At 40.6% G+C, this 23,190-nt stretch overlaps 1 protein-coding gene across 1 annotated transcript in view; it reads right to left on the bottom strand.

Annotated features, from left to right (window-relative positions):
- LOC126335819 (tektin-1) overlaps positions 1–23,190 on the bottom strand; it is a 120,756-nt gene that overhangs the window by 64,944 nt on the left and 32,622 nt on the right. The window contains exon 4 of the mRNA XM_049999284.1: positions 22,731–22,945. Coding sequence (XP_049855241.1) covers positions 22,731–22,945 — 215 coding nt within the window. The remainder of the gene's footprint in view (positions 1–22,730; positions 22,946–23,190) is intronic.

Genomic DNA, 23,190 nt, shown 5'->3' with positions numbered 1-23,190 from the left:
CAATATATTACCACTTGAAGTATAAAATTCTTTCTCCGTTTTCGTTCGCATTAGGTACAAATGGCTCTAAGCACTATGGGACCTAACATCTGAGGTCATCAGTCCCCTAGACTTATAACTACTTAAACCTAGCTAACCTAAGGACATCACACACAACCACGCCCGAGGCAGGATTCGAACCTGCGACCGTAGCAGCAGCGCGGTTCCGGAGTGAAGCGCCTAGAACCGCGCGGCCACAGCGGCCGGCCGATCGCATTAGGCTCAAAATCAAAGACGTAATTCCTTGGGAGACGGTGGTGGGCAAAGGGTAGCCATAGAATCTCCCCAGCCGTCTTACTTTGGAGAAGTAGCTCTCAAGAATATCGTAATTGCATTTTGAAGACATGACTTACTTGTAGCTTTCCAGAGTTAATTCCTTAAACAATGAACGCAGACTGCCTACAGACATCAAAAAACCTTTCTGACAAGGAAGCAAATCATCAGTAGGTTCTTTTATTTTATTTTTTGGGTTTGCTCCTGTCTGCTTCCTCATTTCCTTTTGGTATAAGAGAAATTCGCTGATCAATTTTTTCTTGCCCTTTTTTCTCTCCCTCTTTTCTTTCTATTACTCGCATTGTGATAATGGTCTCATGCACTTTTTAATTTGTATCCACATAGATGAGTTCTCGAACTCAGTACGTCAGGTCCGTTGTTTATGACTTTTACAGCCTCATCAATATAACTGAACGACAAAGGTTGTGACAAATGGCGTGCCCTACAGCAAGAGAAGCCAACGGCCATGCCGCAGTCGTAACACCGGTTCCCGTCAGATCGCAGAAGTTAAGCGCTGGCGAGCTGGGCTAGCACTTGGATGGGCGACCATCCAGTCTGCCGAGAGCTATTAGCAAGCGGGTGCACTCAGCCCTTGTGAGGCAAACTGAGGAGCTACTTGATTGAGAAGTAGCGGCTCCGGTCTCGTAAACTGACATACGGCCGAGAGAGCCGTGTGTTGCCCACATGCCTCTCCATATCCGCATCCATTGACGCCTGTGGTCTGAGAACGACACGGCGGCCGGGTGGCGCTGTTGGGCCTTCCAAGGCCTGTTCGAACGGAATTTACAGCGAGAGAAAAAAAGATCAGTTGCTTCCCTTAAAGTTTGCCTTTCCGGACCAGCAGCAAGCAAATGGTTGATGGTTACTTTATGGTCGTATTGTAAATCTACGGCAATGTTTTGAAGTTCATCTAACTTAATTAACGGTCCTTTCGTGAGCAAACTACTAGGCTTTGGACGATAACCATCGTCAGGCAGATGACTCCGTAACAATTTTATGCATGAGGCGCGTCTCAAAAAAAAAAAAAAAAAAAAAAAAAAAAAAAAAAAAAAAAAAAAAAAAAAAAAAAAAACACTTTCCTATTTTGATTTTGTGGGTTTTCGAATCGCGAGTTATCAGAGGTAACCCTCAGATTCCCTACAAGTTTTCTATTTGATGGCCGCATATCATACACAAATGCTTTCACTTTCAATTCAACGTTTTCAGCTAAGTTGAATCGTTTCCAGCAACAAGTCCCTAGAAACTGCTGTGTGAAAGTTATAATGAACAAGCTGCATCCATTTTCCTAACGAACGTCTGATGACCACAACTTGAGCATTGTTGTGTGGTCGTCTTATAATCTCCTCTGCTTGGTCTAAACATAAATTACTCTTTACTTTCATTTCATTAAAGCTACGAACTACGTCTTTTTCAGATTTTGTTAACAGCTCTGACTGAGTTTTCATATCACTATAGTTTAAATCAGTGACACCTGGTTCAACGCTAAATTGATTCAAATGGTTCAAATGGCTCTGAGCACTATGAGACTTAACATCTGAGGTCATCAGTCCCCTAGAACTTAGAACTACTTAAACCTAACTAACCTAAGGACATCACACACATCCATGCCAGAGGCAGGATTCGAACCTACAACCCTAGCGGTCGCGCGGTTCCACACTGAAGCGCCTAGAGCCGCTCGGCCACTCTGGCCGGCGAACGCTAAATTGCCTGGGTGTTCTTTTTATAGAGACTTCACTAGTTGGAGAATATTTCAACATGTGCCTGACAAAAGATAACTATTTTTAAGATAGGCAACGTGAAGTCGTAGCCTTTACAATATATTTAGATGACACCGCCGTTTATAACCGCCTGTTGTTGACAGAAAAAGAACCCTGAATCACTTTTTGAACATGTTTTAATTTGAGTATCTCTGCGTTACATCGAGAGAGACGATCCTGTAAATCTGTATTATTTTGCCTCAGGTCTTTTATTTGTGAAAGAACGAATTGACGCATTCACAGCAGTGTTTGTCTTCACAGTTAATGTCTTGTCTATTAGTAATTTCTTCCTTGGTTGGTAATGTATTTACCTGTAAAATATCTTCTACATATTTAAGGTAACTTCGTTTTTGTGCCCAGTATTTCTCTCATTATTAGGCTAATTATTACCCGCTAAATCAGGACACGAGAATGGTAGATGCAGAGATGGAACAGCATGAATCTTCAGATTGCGTTTCGAAGGAATATTTAATTTTTCGCTTTTCAAATCCCTTGCATAACCTGAATCAGCAAAATGTACTGTGCAGACACGCGCCTTTTTAACTGAAAACGAATCTGCACGTTTGAAAGCATTTATCCATCCTCGTTTCGTCTAATTGTTTTATTGTTTTTAGGAAATACATGAAACTTGTTTCTAACTTACTTACTTGTCTGCTGTGATTAGTATAACTGGTGACTGCGCAGTAAACCATTATTTTTCACTCAAAAATTTACTCTAAAAAATCCTTCAATACACTGATAATTACGGCATTATTCTGTACTCATTCTCCAGTCGCTAATAAAAATTCACACTGCAATAAACAACCTTGTTTTCGATCGTAAACGTAAGTACAACACAAGTACGTTATGGTAATTGCTGGTTACTGAGCGCTGGTTGGGTTCACTCTGCCGTCATCGGCGCGGCTTATTGCTGCGTATACACCTCGTGGTTCCCGTATCACGTATTTTATTATCTAAGATTCGTATTTCCGCCCTGGCATTTTTATGGCAAGTATGAGATATGGGAAATTTCATACTCCCGCCAACGGTCGATAACGATAGTGGCTCAGAGGCCGTACAGGTTCGGAGCTGGCGATCGCCAGAGGGGGGTGCCAGGCACGTGACTTGGGCCGAGCCTCCAGTGGCAGTGGGGTCAGCCGGGGAGCCGTGCATCAGTGTAATAGCCACAGTTCGTTGCAATCAATCACGTCGTTCTGTTTATTGGATTTCGACCCTCCGCTGCGCCTGGACTTCCCTGTCCTCATTATTGGCTTTCATTCGGTGCTCTGCTCTCAACGAACTTGGCTTTGTTTACAGATTCCGTGTTCGTATCGGGAGCAGGCAAAAAAGAAAGTTCCATCGCCTGCTTACGACGCCTGTAGAAAAGACAGAATCACTATTCTTTGTGTAGCGTATTTCACGTTGTCCCGGCATTGTGCGGAAGCCTGTAAGTGCAAAATGGCTAAGCAGGGATGGCTAGAGGACAAATGTAAGTATGTAGAGGCTTATCTCACTAGGGGTAAGATAGATACTGCCTACAGGAAAATTAAAGAGACCTTTGGAGAAAAGAGAACCACTTGTATGAATATCAAGAACTCAGATGGAAACCCAGTTCTAAGCAAAGAAGGGAAAGCAAAAAGGTGGAAGGTGGATATAGAGGGTCTATACAAGAGCGATGTACTTCAGGACAATATTATGGAAATGCAAGAGGATGTAGATGAAGATGAAATGGGAGATACGATACTGCGTGAAGAGTTTGACAGAGCACTGAAAGACCTGAGTCGAAACAAGGCCCCCGGAGTAGACAACATTCCATTGGAACTACTGACGGCCTTGGGAGAGCCAGTCCTGACAAAACTGTACCATCTGGTGAGCAAGACGTATGAGGCAGGCGAAATATCCTCACACTTCAAGAAGAATATAATAATTCCAATCCCAAAGAAAGCAACTGTTGACAGATGTGAAAATTACCGAACAATAAGTTTAATAAGCCACAGCTGCAAAATACTAACTCGAATTCTTTACAGACGAATGGAAAAACTAGTAGAAGCCGACCTCGGGGAAGATCAGTTGGGATTCCGTAGAAATACTGGAACACGTGAGGCAATACTGACCTTACGACTTATCTTAGAAGAAAGATTGAGGAAAGGCAAACCTACGTTTCTAGCATTTGTAGACTTAGAGAAAGCTTTTGACAATGTTGACTGGAATACTCTCTTTCAAATTCTAAAGGGGTAAAATACAGGGAGCGAAAGGCTATTTCCAATTTGTACAGAAACCAGATGGCAATTATAAGAGTCGAGGGACATGAAAGGGAAGCAGTGGTTGGGAAGGGAGTAAGACAGGGTTGCAGCCTCTCCCCGATGTTATTCAATCTGTATATTGAGCAAGCAGTAAAGGAAACAAAAGAAAAGGTGGGGGTAGGTATTAAAATCCATGGAGAAGAAATAAAAACTTTGAGGTTCGCCGATGACATTGTAATTCTGTCAGAGACAGCAAAGGACTTGGAAGAGCAATTGAACGGAATGGAGAGTGTCTTGAAAGGAGGATATAAGATGAACATCAACAAAAGCAAAACGAAAATAATGGAATGTAGTCGAATTAAGTCGGGTGATGCTGAGGGAATTAGATTAGGAATTGAGACACTTAAAGTAGTAAAGGAGTTTTGCTATTTGGGGAGCAAAATAACTGATGATGGTCGTAGTGGAGAGGATATAAAATGTAGACTGGCAATGGCAAAGAAAGCGTTTCTGAAGAAGAGAAGTTTGTTAACATCGAGTATAGATTTAAGTGTCAGGAAGTCATTTCTGAAAGTATTTGTATGGAGTGTAGCCATGTATGGAAGTGAAACATGGACGATAAATAGTTTGGACAAGAAGAGAATAGAAGCTTTCGAAATGTGGTGCTACAGAAGAATGCTGAAGATTAGATGGGTACATCACATAACGAATGAGGAAGTATTGAATAGGATTGGGGAGAAGAGAAGTTTGTGCACAACTTGACCAGAAGAAGGGATCGGTTGGTAGGACATGTTCTGAGGCATCAAGGGATCACCAATTTAGTATTGGAGGGCAGCGTGGAGGGTAAAAACCGTAGAGGGAGACCGAGAGATGAATACACTAAGCAGATTCAGAAGGATGTAGGTTGCAGTAGGTAATGGGAGATGAAGAAGCTTGCACAGGATAGAGTAGCATGGAGAGCTGCATCAAACCAGTCTCAGGACTGAAGGCCACAACAACAACAACAACAACCTGTACTACTGTGGACAGGCCGCGATCACAATACGATCTACAGTGCGTCAGGTGGAGTATTGATTATAGCCTGGAATAACCTGGACGAGCTAAGAACGGCCTTGGAAAGAAGTTCGAGAAAATCGTTGCAGCATTTAGCGTTTCAGGTCGCGTGTCAGGAGCGTCTGCTCACAGAGCTGTACTGAAACTGAAGCTTAAACTTTATCAAGTCTCCGTAGTTCATCGTCATTCAGATACTGCTGCCCAACGCCAGTTGTGCATCTGGCTATTACAGCCTGTACATGACGGACAGGCCGATCCTGAAAGGCTCTTTTTTCTGCTGAAGCATGGCTGCGTTTATCGGGTACGTGAACGCCCAGAACACTCGATATTCGAGTTTTGTAAATTCTCATCAATTCCATCAAGAGCCTCTGCACAATGTGAAAGCAGGAGTGTGGCGTACAGTAAATTCAACTCGAATTACTGGACCGATCTTTTCCCACCTAACCATAACTTCTGATGGGTATGTGTATAATATAACGCAATCTTCTTTCAGAGAACCAACACGAAAAGAGATATTATCAACGGACAATGGAAGAGCACACACCACCAGTGTGTGTCTATGAAAGTATGACGAGGTCTTTTTGAAATTAAGATTTTCAGGACTCAGACGGCGATTGTTCTGCGAGTTCAAGTACCCTGAAAAATGCAGTCATACCTCAAAAAAAATGTTGCATACGCTCATCGTCCCGGTTCCAGATGCCAGCTGCCTACACATTCACGCCTGGACAACTGCATGGGATGAGCAACTGCAGTGCCAATTTGGACCAATGTCGGATCCAGAGCAAAAACTAGAACCATTTTCTTTTTTTATTGATGCTTTGTTTCGGTATGCGCTGACCCGTAATCCAGGGGCTAAAGTACGCCGTATGCGGCACTCACAGTTATTCTATTTACATAAAAACACGCGGGTGTTGAAGAACACAGAAAACACAACAACAAACTACACTCAAGCCTTAAAAGAACCACCAATCTAGTTTGCCGCCTAAATAGTAAAACTCATCTGCTTTCAGCTTCTCCTTTGTAAGCTTATTTGTCCGTGGCAGACACAGAAGACTGCAAACCCGCTTTCCTTCCCGTCTGGGCAAGCTGTGCAGTGACTAGACTACATGTAAAGGTTACTGGGACAGGGTAAATGCTAGCTACAGTCGATAATTCGATCGTAATATTGGCATTTTAATTTGATATTCCCCACAACTGACAAAATTCACAAAAGACTGTGAATCTCTTTGTTTACCCACACACTCCTGAGAATGGCACATTAACAATTTGCAATTACGCGCCCCTATTACCGGCAGCTGCGTTGATAAATACTCGGCACCTCGCAAGGATAACTTCTAGATCGAGAATATTAGGTAAGTTGTTGGAAGGCTTAGGCGTTAGTGAAAATCTCGCTTCTGAGCACACAAAGAGCTCTAACCGCAGAACTCTGCACGTTGGTGCAATGCTGCGATACAGACCGTATATCTTCTCCCTTCGAAGACGATGGCCAAGACGCCGTCTCCAAGTCCGCACCGCTCGATGGTTGAAGGCGAAGTCCACTCTCTCCACCATTCTCCCATCTCCCACGCGTACGAAAACGCGGCGAAAGAATACTCAGTTTCGGCCAATGTCGAGCGCTCTATCATCGCCGAAATCCCTCCAACGACATTCCTGGGATCTACCCAATAAACGAGTAGGTCATAACGCCCCTAGGAAAACGAAATTCCCGTCTTCGCCACGTGTTGCCCAGCACAGGTGGCTCCGGATGCCGGGCTACCCCCAAAACCGCTGTACTGTCCCGCGTTTCCGGTGACCGCTACCTGCTGCCCACGGCGGTCCGGCGAGCTACGGCCATCTGCAGATTTTACATTCCACAATTCTCAGCTTCTGACGCTTTTCACCAACGCTTTAAATTAGTGGCTCTATCCTGCAGACATGCAGGGAGTACTGCTCGAGAGTGCCTCATATTTATCATACTTCAATAGAGTCATGATCTGATGCCCTTGCCAGTCCCTTTATTATTAATACTAATGTTGGTAGGCTAACGTGTAAGTGCCCATGGTCTGCCTCCTTACACCTTTCCTAATCTAACTGCCTCAGCAGCACCTACGGTGATTTGAATACATTTCATTATCCTTGTTTCACTTCACTTCTCGTATAATCTCTTTCCTCGGCACCATCCAGCCCATTCAACTGCTCTTCCAAGTCCTTTGCCTCCTACAGATTTACAGTATAGTCAGCAAGCCACAGTGTCTTTATTCCTTCCTCCTGAAGTCAGTTTTCCTAATTTTTCCTTGGTCTTATTTAATAGACGGTCATGTACAGATTGAACAACAGGGGGGATAAGCTACAACTCTTTCTCATTTTCATCTCAATTATTACTGGTCTTTCATGCGCTTCAACTCACATAAATGCAGCCTAAGTTCTGCACGTATTGTAGATAGCGTTTCGCTCCCTGTATTTTATCCCTGACACGATCAGAATTTCAAAGAGTCTGTCCCAGTCAATATTGTCTTGCAGTATAATGTAAACCTCTGCTGAATTTCGCAATTTCTTTTTCTTTTATTGGTCTTACATCCTCCTGTCACGGGACTGGACTAACTGCCCCTATATCACTCTTCAGCCTAAATTAATTTGTACCGTACACTAATTTTTAAATCTTTCAGGATTCTTTTAAAATGATGAATAAGTATAAAATGAAATAAATAAAATCTGTTAATGAATCAAGTTCGATGGTTGTTCACTGCAGGTGAATGATTAGCTGTTCCTGAAAAATGGGCGGAAGAGTGGGTACATAGACAATCAAGTAACAAGGGTAGTAGGAACTTGCTGCGAGTATAACGGAAAGGAATCTGCCCATGTGTGTTATATATGGAGAGGAGATGGATATGTGAAGTGGCAGCTGGAGGGGAACAGCAGGACCTTCATTTATGGAGTGAGAGGAAAGGGAGAACCGTAGCTGCTAGGATGGATAGGTTTCTGTGCGGATTTGTGGATCAGGAAGCAGGACTTGGCTGAAGCCGTGATAGGGATTCAGGTTGAGTAAGGAGCACGATGAGATAGTGCGAAAGTTTTGCAATAATTCGAGGAAGTGGGAAGTTAAGTAGCAAGCAATGAAAGCTTGCAAGAGAGAGTAAGCGGATGTGGAATTCGCGATGGAAAGCACGAAATTCAACGATTTGTATTCAATGATGAAATTTAGGAGGAACAGTAATCCAAGCAACGTTTGCAAAGGTCAGAACGAATAGGCTAATTCTTTTGTGGGTACTAATGATGGAGGGACGGTGTAATTGCCATGTTCGGCTAGAACTCTCACGCTATAGTAGGCCTTAGGTTCGGCACTTGGTAAGAGGGTTTCCCAGGATAGCTTGCTGTCGAAAGTTAGTCACACTGTGTCACTACAACGCAGTATGTAACACTATTAACAAAAATGCTATTGGATTATTTAATTGCTTTCCTTCTCACTATTGGCATTGTTTAAAACTTCTCTTTATATGTGATTAGTTTGAATATTGTATAAATGTAATATACTAACAATTAGAAGTGAATTTGTCGTAAATGGAATATTCCCTGAAACTATTATAAACAATTCTATAATATCTGTTCAGTATTGGCAATCAGATGGCTTTTTATTACAATAAAACGCTGAAAATGTCTCAGTCATTAAGAGAAACGGTCTGACAACAGCAGTGCGCCGTTAAGAAAAAGAGGGTGAGGAAGGACGCGAGTGTGAGTGGCTGTGACGTATCAAATGTGTGTACAGCAATTTCTTGTGGTTTGCGAGAGCCATTGAAAGTTCCAAGGGTCACAGTCATTGGTGACTTATAACGACGCTTCGAGAGGAATAAGGAAAAGTAATGCTCGGCTACACCAAGTATAATCAATATTAGCAATTGGTAATGAGAGATATTAATATTGTAATTGTTGCCTGCAGAGTCTAAAAGTGTAAGACAGAACCACTTCAGACATTAAGCTTTGTGAAAGGCTAGTGAGTGTTTTGTCTGACTGGACGAAATAAACTTTGTGTGGACTTTAATTATAACTTCGTAGTCGTCATTCTACCAAGTCATTAGCACCTGGAGTAGCATCCGTGTCGTACGTTCCGAGTGTCACGTTATGAATGAAAAATGTCATAAATATCAAGGACAATAGTTTTGCCAGAAAGTAAAACTAAAGTTTTCCTTGAGATGAAAGATAGTCGTTGCTAAATAATTAAAATTGTGGAAGGTGATGTTTGTCTGATTTTTTTCTTAGTGGGTCAGATTTTCTTTCCCTTTTTGTCTCGGCTTACTCAACTTACTGTAGTCTGCCTGTTCTATCTGTGGAGGCAGCAAGTCGGTCCGGCTGACAGGACGCAGGTCCATCCACATGGGCAAGAAATTTAAAGGTAGCTTCTAATTCAATAGAAATCCCTACCTTTTTCGAGACTCATAGTTTTTAAGCTACTGTAGCCTAGAAGTTAACTACGGAATTAGGAATTCATATACACTATATGACAAAAACGCGAAGCACCCACAAGACACGATCAGATGTGAGTGTGACTTCATACACATCGGCGTGTACAGGGTGTTCCCGTAAGAGCGTGCAAAAATTTAACAGGACATGGAGGATGCTCCACTGAACAGTGTGAGGAAGGGAACCTGGTGTCGGGGAACCCAGCTTACCTACAAATACATCTACATGTATACTCTGCAATTCACACTTAAGTGCCTGGCAGAGGGTTAATCGAACCATTTTCATACTACCTCTCTGCCATTCCACTCTCAAATGGCGCGTGGGGAAAAAAAAAACCACCTAAATCTTTCTATTCGAGCTCTGATTTCTCTTATTTTATTATGGTGATCATTTCTCCCTACGTAGGTGGGTTTCAACAAAATATTTTCGCCTTCGTAAGAGAAAGTTGGTGATTGAAATTTCGCAAATAGATCTTGCCGCAAAGAAAACTGCCTTTGTATCAGTGACTGCCACCCCAACTCTCGTATCATATCAGTGTCACTCACCCCTATTGCGCGGTAACACGAAGCGAGCTCCCTTTCTTTGCACTTTTTCGATGGCCTCCGTCAATCCTACCTGGTAAGGATCCCATACCGCGCAGCAATATTCCAGCAGAGGACGGACAAATGTAATGTAGTCTGTCTCTTTAGTGGGTTTGTCGCGGCTTCTAAGGGTTCTGCCAACAAAGCGCAGTCTTTGTTTCGCCTTCCGCACAATATTATCTATGTCGTCTTTCCAATTTAAGTTGATCGTAATTGTAATTCCTAGGTATTTAGTCGAATTGACAGCCCTTAGATTTGTGCGATTTATCGTATACCCAAAATTTATCGCCGGCCGGGGTGGCCGAGCGGTTCTAGGCGCTAAAGTCTGGAACCGCGTGACCGCTACGGTCGCAGGTTCGAATCCTGCCTCGGGCATCGATGTGTGTGATGTCCTTAGGTTAGTTAGGTTTAAGTAGTTCTAAGTTTTAGGGGACTGATGACCATAGATGTTAAGTCCCATAGTGTTCAGAGCCATTTGAACCATTTTGAACCAAAATTTATCGAATTTCTTTTAGTATCCATGTGGATGACCTCGCACTTTTCTTTGTTTAGTGCCAATTGTCACTTTTCGCATCATACAGAAATTCTCTCTCGATCATTTTGTAATTGGAATTGATCGTCTGATGATTTTACTAGACGGCAAATTACAGCGGCATCTGCAAACAATCTGAGGGGACTGCTTAGATTATCACCGAGATCATTTATGTATATTAGGAACAACAGAGGGCCTATGACATTACCTTGCGGATCGCCAGATATCACTTCTGTTCTACTCGATGATTTACCGTCTATCACTACGAACTGTGACCTCTCTGAGAGGAAATCATGAATCCGGTCACACAAATGAGACGATACTCCATATGCACGCAATTTGATTAATAGTCACTTGTGAGGAACAGTATCAAAAGCCTTCTGGAAATCTAGGAACATGGAATCGATCTGAGATCCCTTGTCGACAGCACTCACTACTTCATGGGAATAAAGAGCTAGCTGTGTTGCACAATAACGATATTTTCTGAATCTGTGTTGGTTATGTATCAATAAGTCATTTTCTTCTAGATGATTCGTAATGTTCGAGTACAGTATATGTTCCAAAATTCTAGTGCAATTTGAGGTAAGTGATATGGGTCTATTTCCTTTCTTGGATATTGGTGTGACCTGTGCTACTTTCCAGTCTTTAGTAACAGACCTTTCGTCAGGTGAGCGGTTGTACTTGATTGCTAAGAAAGGTGCTATTGTGTCTGCATACTCTGAAAGGAACCTGATTGGTATACCATCTGGACCGGAAGACTTGCCTTTCTTAAGTGACTTGAGTTGTTTCACAACACCTAAGATATCTACTTTTTATGCCACTCATGCTAACACCTGTTCTGATTTCGAATTCTGGAATATTTACTTCGCCTTCTTTCGTGAAGGAGTTACCGAAAACTTTATTTAGTGACACCATCATCGGTAATATTTCCATCGTTATCGCGTAATGACGGTATTGACTGCTTTTGCCACTGGTGTACTTTACATACGAACAGAATCTCTTTCGGTTTTCTACCATATTTTGAGACAATATTTCATTGTGGAAAGTATTAAGAGCATCTCGCATTGACGTCCGCACTAAATTTCGAGCTTTCGTGAAACTTAGCCAGTCTTAGAGATTTTACGTTCTTCTGCATTTGGCATACTTTTTTCGTTGCTTCTGCAACAGTGTTCTGACGTGCTTTGTGTACCATGGTGGATCAGTCTCGTCTCTTATTACGCGGTATGAATCTGTCTATAGCTGTCGATACTGTATCCTTGAATTTGAGCCATATCTGGTCGACACTTACATAATTAGCTTGGAGATAATTGGCTTATGGAGATAATAGGAATACAGTAATCAAATTGCGGTATACTTTCTTATTTACATTAGTCAGAGTTAACCGCAAATACTATCATTGACACAATGAACGTGCCATTTGTACCGTATCTTACAAAATATGCTGAAACTGAGGGCCATCAACCTCAATGCAAGCATGATCGGCGAACAAGATCTGATGCATCCTGGTGTGTTTTGAATCGCATTACAGGCAGCTACAATTCTGGCAACTAATTCCATGTCCGTATCCACTGGGGTCTCATACACATGTGACTTTAGATATCTCCATAGGAAATAACCAAGGGTATTCAGGTCAGATGAACTCGCAGGCCATGGAATAGGACTTCCCTTTCCAATCCAGCAACCACGAAATACAGCATTGAGATGGTTGCGGACAGCCACACAGAATTCAGGCCGTTCGTCGTCATGTTGTATCCACATTTTCTCACGAACAGCCAAGGGTACGTTCTCCGACAACTCTTTGAACAAATCTCAAAGTACAGGCGGCCATTCAGACGTCTAGGTAGAAGATATGGCCCAATATCATTGTCGCCTTGCACTAAATACAGAATGTACATGTAAATAAACAGCACAGTACGTGTAAACTTGTACGCATGTCAGGTTGTAACATTACAGGACATATTGGGACATATTGAAGTATTCGATACTGTAGACTTTTAGGGGATGTCGATACAGATATGCAAAATGTAAAGGGAAACTTTGGTGATGTTTAAATATTGTACTGTGTCAATATTAGGACATTTTGCACAGAAAGAACAAAAATAGAATTAATGTAAATATATATTAGTGTTAGTAACATATTTTCATTCAATTTTGTAATTATATTTCATTTTGTAAAAGAAAGACTCACTGTTTGCTGTAGCTCTGGTTAATTGTATAAATTATCAGTTTTGAGCCAAATTATTTCGTATAATATGGACAAGATACTTTTAAAAACTCACCAGCTAAAGAGAAAGTCTGTGAATGATCGTTTAATGCACACTTCTGGAACTTTCTATGGAGAAATTCTATATTATGATCGCAAAAATACGAAAACTTGTGAAAACTGTTTCATGATCTGATTTCGAAGGACGATTTGTATCGGGAAATATTGCTGAAAAGATTTGTTTGCGTTTTGAAACACGATTTAAATCATTTTACATATAGATAGTTGTTCTAAATCACTCAAGAAATATCCAGAATCAAATGTCAAGATATTTCTGGAAATATCGGTACAAATCTGGTGAAGGTTATCCAGAAGCTGGTAGAAAAATGTTATAAAATCTATTTGGAAATTATGCTTGTAAGAATTTATATGTACTGATCCTTTTACTTACTTTAATCTGTACTAAAATTCTGTAATGTCTAATTTAGTTTTAAGTCGTGAATTGCTATCGTATTGTAAACAAAACATTGTCAAAGACTCTCATTGTTTGGAAAGATATTAATACACCTAGGAGTTGTCAGTTGCCAGTTCAGTTCGGATATGCAGTGCGGTTAGCTCGGAGAGTCAGTTGTTGAGTCTGTGAAGTCTGTCAGTTCTGTTTGTAAATAAACGTCTGTAATGAAGAATTACTTGTTGTCGTCAATATGAACTCAAGACCTTTTGCACGAAGCAGACACCTCCTAATGCAACGTTTTAATTTGGTGTTGAGGAGCTGAAATGTTATAATTTGGTTGAGGAAGCTGGGAAGTTATAATTTGGTGGAGGAAGCAGAGGATATGTCGACCACCCAGTGATTCTTCAAAATAAAATACGTCTCTTCTGGGATCTCAAGAAGAAAATACGTCTGTTTTGGGACCACAAGAAGAGGATATACGACGGACCAGTCATTCTTCAGAAGTAAATACGTCGATTCTGGGGTCACAAGAAGAGGAGTGAATCAACCGAGCGAAACCATCCTGGAATTGAAGAAATTTCGCAAAACACGGACACCAACGACCGCCGACGGACACTAAGATAAGTACCTGCTTCCTAAAATAATGGAAAAAGACGCAGATTTCAGTATTGACAGCGGTGTAGCGAGTACACCTATTATGGAAAGTGCTTCTGACAGTGTAGGAATGTTGGAAATGTTAAAACAAATGTTTTCAGAGTTAAACTCGAAGATGGACGATTCTCGTGCCGAATTACGTCAACAAATTGAACAGACACAACAACAGATGGACAGGTCGATTTCGAAGGCTGTGTGTGATTTAAAATCAGAAATAAATTCAAATACAGAACAGATTGCTCACACTAATCAGGTTCTCGAAGAATGGCGAATTACTTTTGAGTCAAACCAAAAAGAACTTAGTTGTCGTGTGGACACGGTTGAGAGCAAAATTTCTGTCCTTGAAACTGATTTAAGTAACGAAATTTCAAATAACCAGTCAAAACTTGTTGATTTTGTAAATGAGGAAAATTCTCAATTGAGAAATGAATTTGACCAGACAAAACGATTTTTTGAAAGCGAAATTGAAACTTTCAAATCTGATTCTGACAAAAAGGTCACAGAAATTTGTAGTAGAGTAGGTAATGTCGAAAAAACTGTAGACAGAAAATTTGTAGAAATACAAGAAACTATGTTGCAAAAAGGTTTTAGTAATAGTTGTAATGGGGTATGGGGAAATTTTCCCATTAAAACTTATCCCAGTGACAAGAATATACACCCAAAAGACTTCATGCAATTCTGCAAGGAGAAGTTCACGTCCACAATGACAGATAGTGTTAAGATAAAATTTGTAAAGAAATTGCTTGATGGTGAGGCGCTTTCGTGGGCCAATCAGAATTGTTCCGCAGAAATGTCCTTTGAAGATTTCGAAAAATGTTTTCTAACCAAATTTTGGTCTGAAACTGAGCAAGCTCGAATCAAAAGTGAATTCTTGAATGGTCCTAGTTACAGAGAATCTGATGGGTCAATGAAAGCCTATTGTGAGAAACAGTTGCAAAAATTAGAGCATCTGGATAAGCCATTTGATGAGCTAACTCAAATTGATGCACTAAAACGGAGACTTCCGAAAAGAGTACAATGGGGTTTAGTATATGGTCCAGATGAGTCCATAGAACAATTCTTGAAATATGTGGACAAACTTGATAGAGCCTTTGAACAAAACAACAGTTTTAACGACTTTGTAGGTTCATCACACAGAGGGTGGGAACCGAACCGTGGAAATAATAACAATAATAGTGAACGAAGAAACTTTAACAACAACAGGGATAATTATAATAGCAATGACAGAAGAAATTTTGGTAGGAATGATCAGCACTTTAATTCAAACAGAGAATGGGAAAATCGAAACAGGTCCTGGGGTAATGACATGAGAGAAGGTAACCCGAGGCAGGGAAACGACAGACATAGGCCTTTAAACGACTAAATGCTCCACTGGGAGTCTGTCAGTTTGGGGCAAGGAATTTTCAAAATCAGGCTAATTTCACCCAGAACAGACAGCACTATAATCAGAGACCTAACCAGTATAGACAGTATGCTTATGATCGATCTGTAGATAGAGGTAATGAAAAAATTAAATTTGACAGGAAATTTTGGAATGTCATCAGAGAAAATACTAGAAACAACTGTAATAGGAACCAGGCTACCTTTGATGAAGTAGGCTTAGAAGATGATAGAATTGCAAATTTATATAATCAAGAAGAAGCACCTAATGCTGAAATGAAAGGTAAGGATAACTTTGATAATTTTGGATTGTATAAACTTATGTGTAATGATGTTTTAGATGTAAGTTGTCATAATGATGTTCGTACTGAAGTTTCTGGAAAGTCTGATATTCATGTGGATGTGGTTGGTGAAGATGGTGTTGTGAGTAATGTTGGTGATACTAGTAGTGTTTTTAGTGTAAGCTCAGGCAATGATGATGATAATGTTGATGTTAAGGCTAATGGTGATTATGTACTAGAAGATTTTGATGGTGAATTGGATGGAATAGTTTATGTTGAAGTTAAAGAGGATGTTATAAGCAATAGTGTTGAGAATAGTTGTGCCAGGAACTCTAACTACATTCCACATGAGAATCAGATTGTGCCAGTTCAGCTTAGTAATACATCAGGAGACAGGGGGGTTGATTGTGCTGATGCATCTGAGATTATTTTGAAATCTGTTTGGGACAAATTTAAAGATTACAGTGATGACAATGATGTTAAGATCAAATTAAGGGAAATTTGTGAACCAGTTTCTGCTTTTAAGCCTAATTAAATCATCAAACGGGGTACTAGTCAGGATGTGTGTGAGGTAAATAGTAATCCAGACATTCCAGTAAATTCCAGTAGACCTAGAAGTTTGAAGAAAGTATTGCCTAATAAAGAAAACCTAAATATGGAACAGAGGTATGATGAGATAGCAGAAGATCTTTTGTATGAAGAACAGGAAGAAAGGGAAAACACCACTATTGGTAGTCCATACATAAAAATTAAAGCTGCAGGTTGGGAAGGGTATTGTTTGATTGACACAGGGAGTCCAATTAGTGCCATTTCAAGCAAATTAAGAGATATAATTAAGTATGATCCTGACTTTGTTGAATTACCAGTTGTTGGAATAAAAATTAGAGGCATTACCGGCAAACTGAGCAAAATTGTTAATAGACAGGTGTTGTTGTCCTTCAGTATAAATGATGTACAGTTTACTCAAGGATGTCTTGTAATAAGTGACCTAAATGAGAATGTACTGTTGGGTATGGACTGGATATTAAAAGCTAATGCAGCATTTGATTGGGAAAAGAGTTTGTTTACCTTTATTGATCCTAAGACGAGAGTATGTTCCAGTACTGACATGTCGGTTCAAAACTGTGCTGATAAGGGAATTGAAATTAGGGACGTTACATTTTCTAAAGACAGTGGTTATTGTGTAGAGGAAATTACTGAGGATTATGATGATGGAGAATATGGGGATATAGTTCAAGAAAAATTACGGGAATCAGATAATTTGAACCAAGAACAGAAGGTAGAGTTAGAAAGATTATTGTGGAATTACTGTGATGTTTTTGATGATAGACCTGGCAGAGTAAAGAATTATCAATGTAAACTCAGATTAAAACCACATGAGCCATTCTTTATAAAACCTTATAGTGTAACCATTGCAAAGAGAAAAGATGTAGAAAAGGAACTTCAAAAGATGGAAGAGTGGGGCATCATTGAGAGAAGTAAGAGCCAATACAATAATCCTTTGGTAGTGGTTGCAAAACGTGATGGCAGTGTCAGGCTTGTACTAGATTCAAGACACCTAAATAAGTATCTGGAAAGAGAGACCGAACATCCCGAGAATATAGACGAATTACTTCATAAATTTGAAAGAATGAAATACATGACCAGTTTAGATCTCACATCAGGATTTCACCAAGTAGAATTAGAAAATGATTCCAGAAAGTATACTGCCTTTTCGTATGGGGGAAGATGTTAGCAGTATTGTGTGGTACCATTTGGGCTGAATGTCTCAGTAGCCAAATTCATTAGAGCACTTGACTTTGTTTTGGGAAAAGATCTTTTATCAAAATTAACTGTGTATGTAGATGACATTTTGATCACTGGAGAAACTTGGGAAGAACATGTTAATACGTTGAGGGAGGTTTGCAATAGATTAAGGAAAGGGAGAATGTCACTTAAATTATCTAAATGTAAGTTTGGTATGAAAAAATTGAAGTTTCTGGGGCACAGTATTTCTGAGGAAGGTATTTTGCCAGATCCTGAAAAACTCGAGGCAATTGCAAAATTCCCAATTCCAAAAACCAAGAAACAACTAAAGTCATTTTTCGGGATGTGCGGTTACTACAGAAAGTTCATTAGTACCCAAGCTCTAAATGCTCCAAGTCTTAACAGATTGCTGAAGAAAAACGCAATGTGGGTTTGGGATCAGGAATGTGAAGCTGCTTTTGAAGAAATAAAAACACAGTTATGTAACAGTCAAATTTTGTACCGTCCTGATTTAAGTTTACCTTTTTGCAATATGGCAGATAGTAGTGATTATGGCCTAGGTGCACACCTTTTCCAAGAAGTAAATATAAATGGGAAAATAGAACACAGATCTATTGCTTTTGCTAGTCGAACCTTGAAAAAACATGCGAGGCAATATACTGTTACCGAGAAAGAGCTTTTGGCCATTTACTGGGCATTTTCTAAATTCAGAAATTATTTATTGGGAAACCAGGTAGTTGTCTACACAGACCATAAGGCATTAATTTATATTCAAGAATGTAGGTTGCATCATGGAAGGATTACCAGGTGGGCACTCTTGTTACAACAATTTAATTACTCAATAAAATATCTTAGAGGACCCGATAATGTAGTTGCTGATGCTTTATCTAGACTACCTGTGGGGGGTGACTTTGAAGATGACAGTGGGGAATGTGAAAAAGAATTCAAAATTATGTATTTAAGAGGGGTGGACAATGAACAAGAAATCAGAGACATTTGTAATGACATCCGACGGAATCAGAACTACGATGAGAACTGTAAACTGGTCAAAAGTTATTTAGGGAAAAAGGGACATGAAAAAGTGGGAGATTATTACAAAATCTACAAGGGGATTCTATTCAAGAGAAACAGTGTAGACAGCGATGTATGGAAATTATGTTGGCCTGAACAGTACATCAATGTACTCTTCAAGTACATTCATGAAAGTTTTGGTCATTGTGGGATTCAAAAGTTTATCCAGAAAATCCAAGAAAATGTGTACTTTAACAACATAGCCAGGAGGGTTAGAAAAATTTTGACGGGTTGTGACAGGTGCCAAAGAGTAAAAGTATCCAACCAAACTTGTTGAGGATTGATGCAAAACATCTTACCAAAAGAACAACACGAGTTAATCGCTGTCGACTTATATGGACCATTACCAAAGACCAGAGGAGGCTATTGCTACATTTTTGTTATGGTTGATGTTTTTTTCAAAATTCATTAAGTTATACCCTCTTCGCAAGGCAAACACTAAGAGCATTGTTTCAAAAATCAGAGGAGATTATTTTGGCAGGGTTGGAAAACCTCAGAAAATCTTATCAGACAATGGGACTCAATTTACTTCTGGAGTATGAAAAGCTTTTGTTGAAGATGAAAATATAAGTCACATTCTTATTTCAGCTTATCATCCGTCAGGAAACCCTTCGGAGAGATACATGAGGGAAATTGGGCGATTCTTTAGAACCTACTGCAATACTGATCATGCTAGTTGGATTGACTATGTTGAGAAATTCGAAGATGTTGTGAACAGCCTACAGCATTCCTCAACAGGGTTTTCGCCTTATGAAATACAGTATAATAGCAAACCACCACATCCAATTAGTGATTTCATTGATTTTCCAGTCTGCAAACCATTAAGTACTCAAGAGAGAGAGGAAATAGTGAGAAAGACCATGAAATCTCAAGGTGATAAGAGGAAATGTAGACATGACAAAAGATTGAAGCCTACTCAATTTAAAATTGAAGACTTGGTCCTTGTTAAAACATAAGAGAAGTCTAAAGCCATCAGTGGTGAATTAAAGAAGTTTTTTGGCATATACATTGGACCTTTCAAGATTCAGGACAATCCTCATCCGAATGCTTACCGTCTAGTCTACCCAAATTCTGGCAGACTGTTTGGCCTACGAAACGTGACCGAACAGAAATTGTATAAAAAAATGTAAAAAAAAAGTATTTTAGATAATAGATGTTTATAGACTTTTATATGTAATCTTACCAGGATATTTTTGTACACTTTGTTATGTTGTATTTATCTGATTCCTCAGGGGAGCATACATTCTTTGTGTGCTAAGTGTTTGGCGAGCACTAGGTCCCCTAGCTATGCAATTGTCATATTTCATTTTCGTATTCTGGCATTGCATCTTACACTTATTCTGTGATCCTGTATAATCAATTTTCTCCATCTGTCAGTCTATCCTCTCTTAGCTTTAAGAAATTATTTAGAGTAAATTTTCTTGAGTAATTAGACTTTAGAGAATTCAAATTTCTGTGTCCTTAAAAAACCGGTCCACCGACTACTAAATGCTTTTGCTAATGTTTAACTGGGTTTGACCACTGTATGCTGTATATTCATAGCGGACTGTGCTATTGCAGCCTGTGATAGCCTGCAGTGTATATGGAAACGATACAGACTGTGAAGATGAGACTGAAATACAGTGTGTGGCATTGAGGTATACCGACCTTTAAGGAAGAAGATCACCGACCTTCAAGAAAGAAAATCACCGGTCTTCAAGAAAGAAGACACCAAAGATATGTGTAAAACTTTTCTGTTTTGTAATGTAAGGACATCAACCCTTCCGTGTTTCACGTGGAAGCGCTGATGGGGGGGTTGCGTAACATTACAGGACATATTGGGACATATTGAAGTATTCGATACTGTAGACTTTTAGGGGATGTCGATACAGATACGCAAAATGTAAAGGGAAACTTTGGTGATGTTTAAATATTGTACTGTGTCAATATTAGGACATTTTGCACAGAAAGAACAAAAATAGAATTAATGTAAATATATATTAGTGTTAGTAACATATTTTCATTTAATTTTGTAATTATATTTCATTTTGTAAAAGAAAGACTCACTGTTTGCTGTAGCTCTGGTTAATTGTATAAATTATCAGTTTTGAGCCAAATTATTTCGTATAATATGGACAAGATACTTTTAAAAACTCACCAGCTAAAGAGAAAGTCTGTGAATGATCGTTTAATGCACACTTCTGGAACTTTCTATGGAGAAATTCTATATTATGATCGCAAAAATACGAAAACTTGTGAAAACTGTTTCATGATCTGATTTCGAAGGACGATTTGTATCGGGAAATATTGCTGAAAAGATTTGTTTGCGTTTTGAAACACGATTTAAATCATTTTACATATAGATAGTTGTTCTAAATCACTCAAGAAATATCCAGAATCAAATGTCAAGATATTTCTGGAAATATCGGTACAAATCTGGTGAAGGTTATCCAGAAGCTGGTAGAAAAATGTTATAAAATCTATTTGGAAATTATGCTTGTAAGAATTTATATGTACTGATCCTTTTACTTACTTTAATCTGTACTAAAATTCTGTAATGTCTAATTTAGTTTTAAGTCGTGAATTGCTATCGTATTGTAAACAAAACATTGTCAAAGACTCTCATTGTTTGGAAAGATATTAATACACCTAGGAGTTGTCAGTTGCCAGTTCAGTTCGGATATGCAGTGCGGTTAGCTCGGAGAGTCAGTTGTTGAGTCTGTGAAGTCTGTCAGTTCTGTTTGTAAATAAACGTCTGTAATGAAGAATTACTTGTTGTCGTCAATATGAACTCAAGACCTTTTGCACGAAGCAGACACCTCCTAATGCAACGTTTTAATTTGGTGTTGAGGAGCTGAAATGTTATAATTTGGTTGAGGAAGCTGGGATGTTATAAGGTGTAATGAGCTGGAAACCAATAATGCTAGACAAAGCGGTAGTCAAGTTTACCCTACCTCAAATTGTTCAGTGGACCATTCGCTATGCCTTGTTACATATTTGCAGCCTCTTGCGGAGACACCCTGTATGTGAGTGATGACAGGCTGACTGGTCAGAAGAGTGCATTAGTGTTGTCAGTATTAAGTGTTGCTACCGGAACTGACAGAGTGTGTTAGGAGTGTGACGAACGTCAGATTTTGAGTGGCCACTTTGAAGGAGACTTTGTGCGAGACAGCATTATCAACACCAGGTACTGTTTGAAAGGAGCCTCACTATAGTTCTCCACTTGGTTAGCTGGTCGCATGATGTAAAACCCACCATTTTGACGCATTCGGATGTGGCACTGCCCGATGTTGGACTGCACAGGAAGGTGAGAGCAGTCATACTCGTAAGCAAGGTCCCAGTCAACCACGACTGACCACCAGTGCAGTATTGTTCACCAATCATATCGTAGCCCCTTCATATCTGCGCCTGGCATCCGCGAACAAGTGTGGACTCCTTGGAACATTCCGTGTCACCTGCGCCATTAATCGGAGACTGGTAGCAGCCGGACTAGAGAATTACCGTCCCACGAGTAGGCTTCCGTCAACGATACCACACAAACGGCTGCATCTGGAGTGCTGCCATGGCAAGGAAGCATAACTCGCTGATGAGTATAATCGCTTTGTGTTCAACAACGAATTATAATTCTGCACTACCCAAGATGACGATCGTCGGCGAGTATAATGGCGATCTGGGGAGAGGTCTCATTCTTCCAATGGTTTGGACAGGCACAACAGTGTTACTCCCACGTCATCAGCTACTACTTCAGATCCCAGCTGGTAGCGACTGAGGGAACTCTGTCGAGACAACGCTTCATCACGGACAATCTGCGTCCTTATGTGTTACCTCTCACGCAGCAGTATCACGATTCCATTTCTCAACAGTAGGACGCTCGTCCACACTTGGCACATATCTCAATGAACTGTCTGCGTGACGTGGCCAGCGAGATCCCCAACAGGACATGTGAGGTACCAGCCCGGACGTCAGCTCCATGTCAGTGCCAGGAATCGGTGGATGTATCGAGCGTCTACTGACAAGTGGCTCCTACTGACAAGTTCTGTATAAATCTGACTCGCGCCGCGCCAGCGCACTGACCCCATAGGCTCCCGCACGGCGCCCGGCCGCCAGCAGAGGTCCCGCGAGGCGTTGCGCAGCGCCACGTTGGCCGCCTCGATGTGGTGCGCCTGCCGCTTGTCGCTCCAGTCCGCTTCCAGGCGCGCCTTGGCCGCCATCACGGACGCCTTCTGGCTCTCCAGCTGCTCCAGCAGGCGCTGCTCCTCGGCTGCTGCCTCCGACAGCATCGCCTGCTCCTGCCGAAGCACACCAGACGAGTATTAATGTTTGCAAACCCTCTTCACATCGTGTCTCTGGTCTCTCCTAGGAGGGGCGCAATGCACCCATTTTTTTCTCGACCAATTTCGGTTGAAAAAATGGGAAAGTTGTTGTGGGACATCGTGGAATATTCCTGCTTTAGCCCCTATAGTTTCATGAAGTTCCAATAGGTGGGACGCTAAGTTAGCCTTCAGAATGGCGTCTGTAACGGGGGTGCATTCCA

This window comes from Schistocerca gregaria, chromosome 2 (genome assembly GCF_023897955.1).
Source record: "Schistocerca gregaria isolate iqSchGreg1 chromosome 2, iqSchGreg1.2, whole genome shotgun sequence".
In the NCBI taxonomy this organism is placed as follows: domain Eukaryota; kingdom Metazoa; phylum Arthropoda; class Insecta; order Orthoptera; family Acrididae; genus Schistocerca; species Schistocerca gregaria.
Note: the sequence above shows the minus strand (reverse complement) of the source record. Positions and strands in the feature narration are given on the sequence as shown.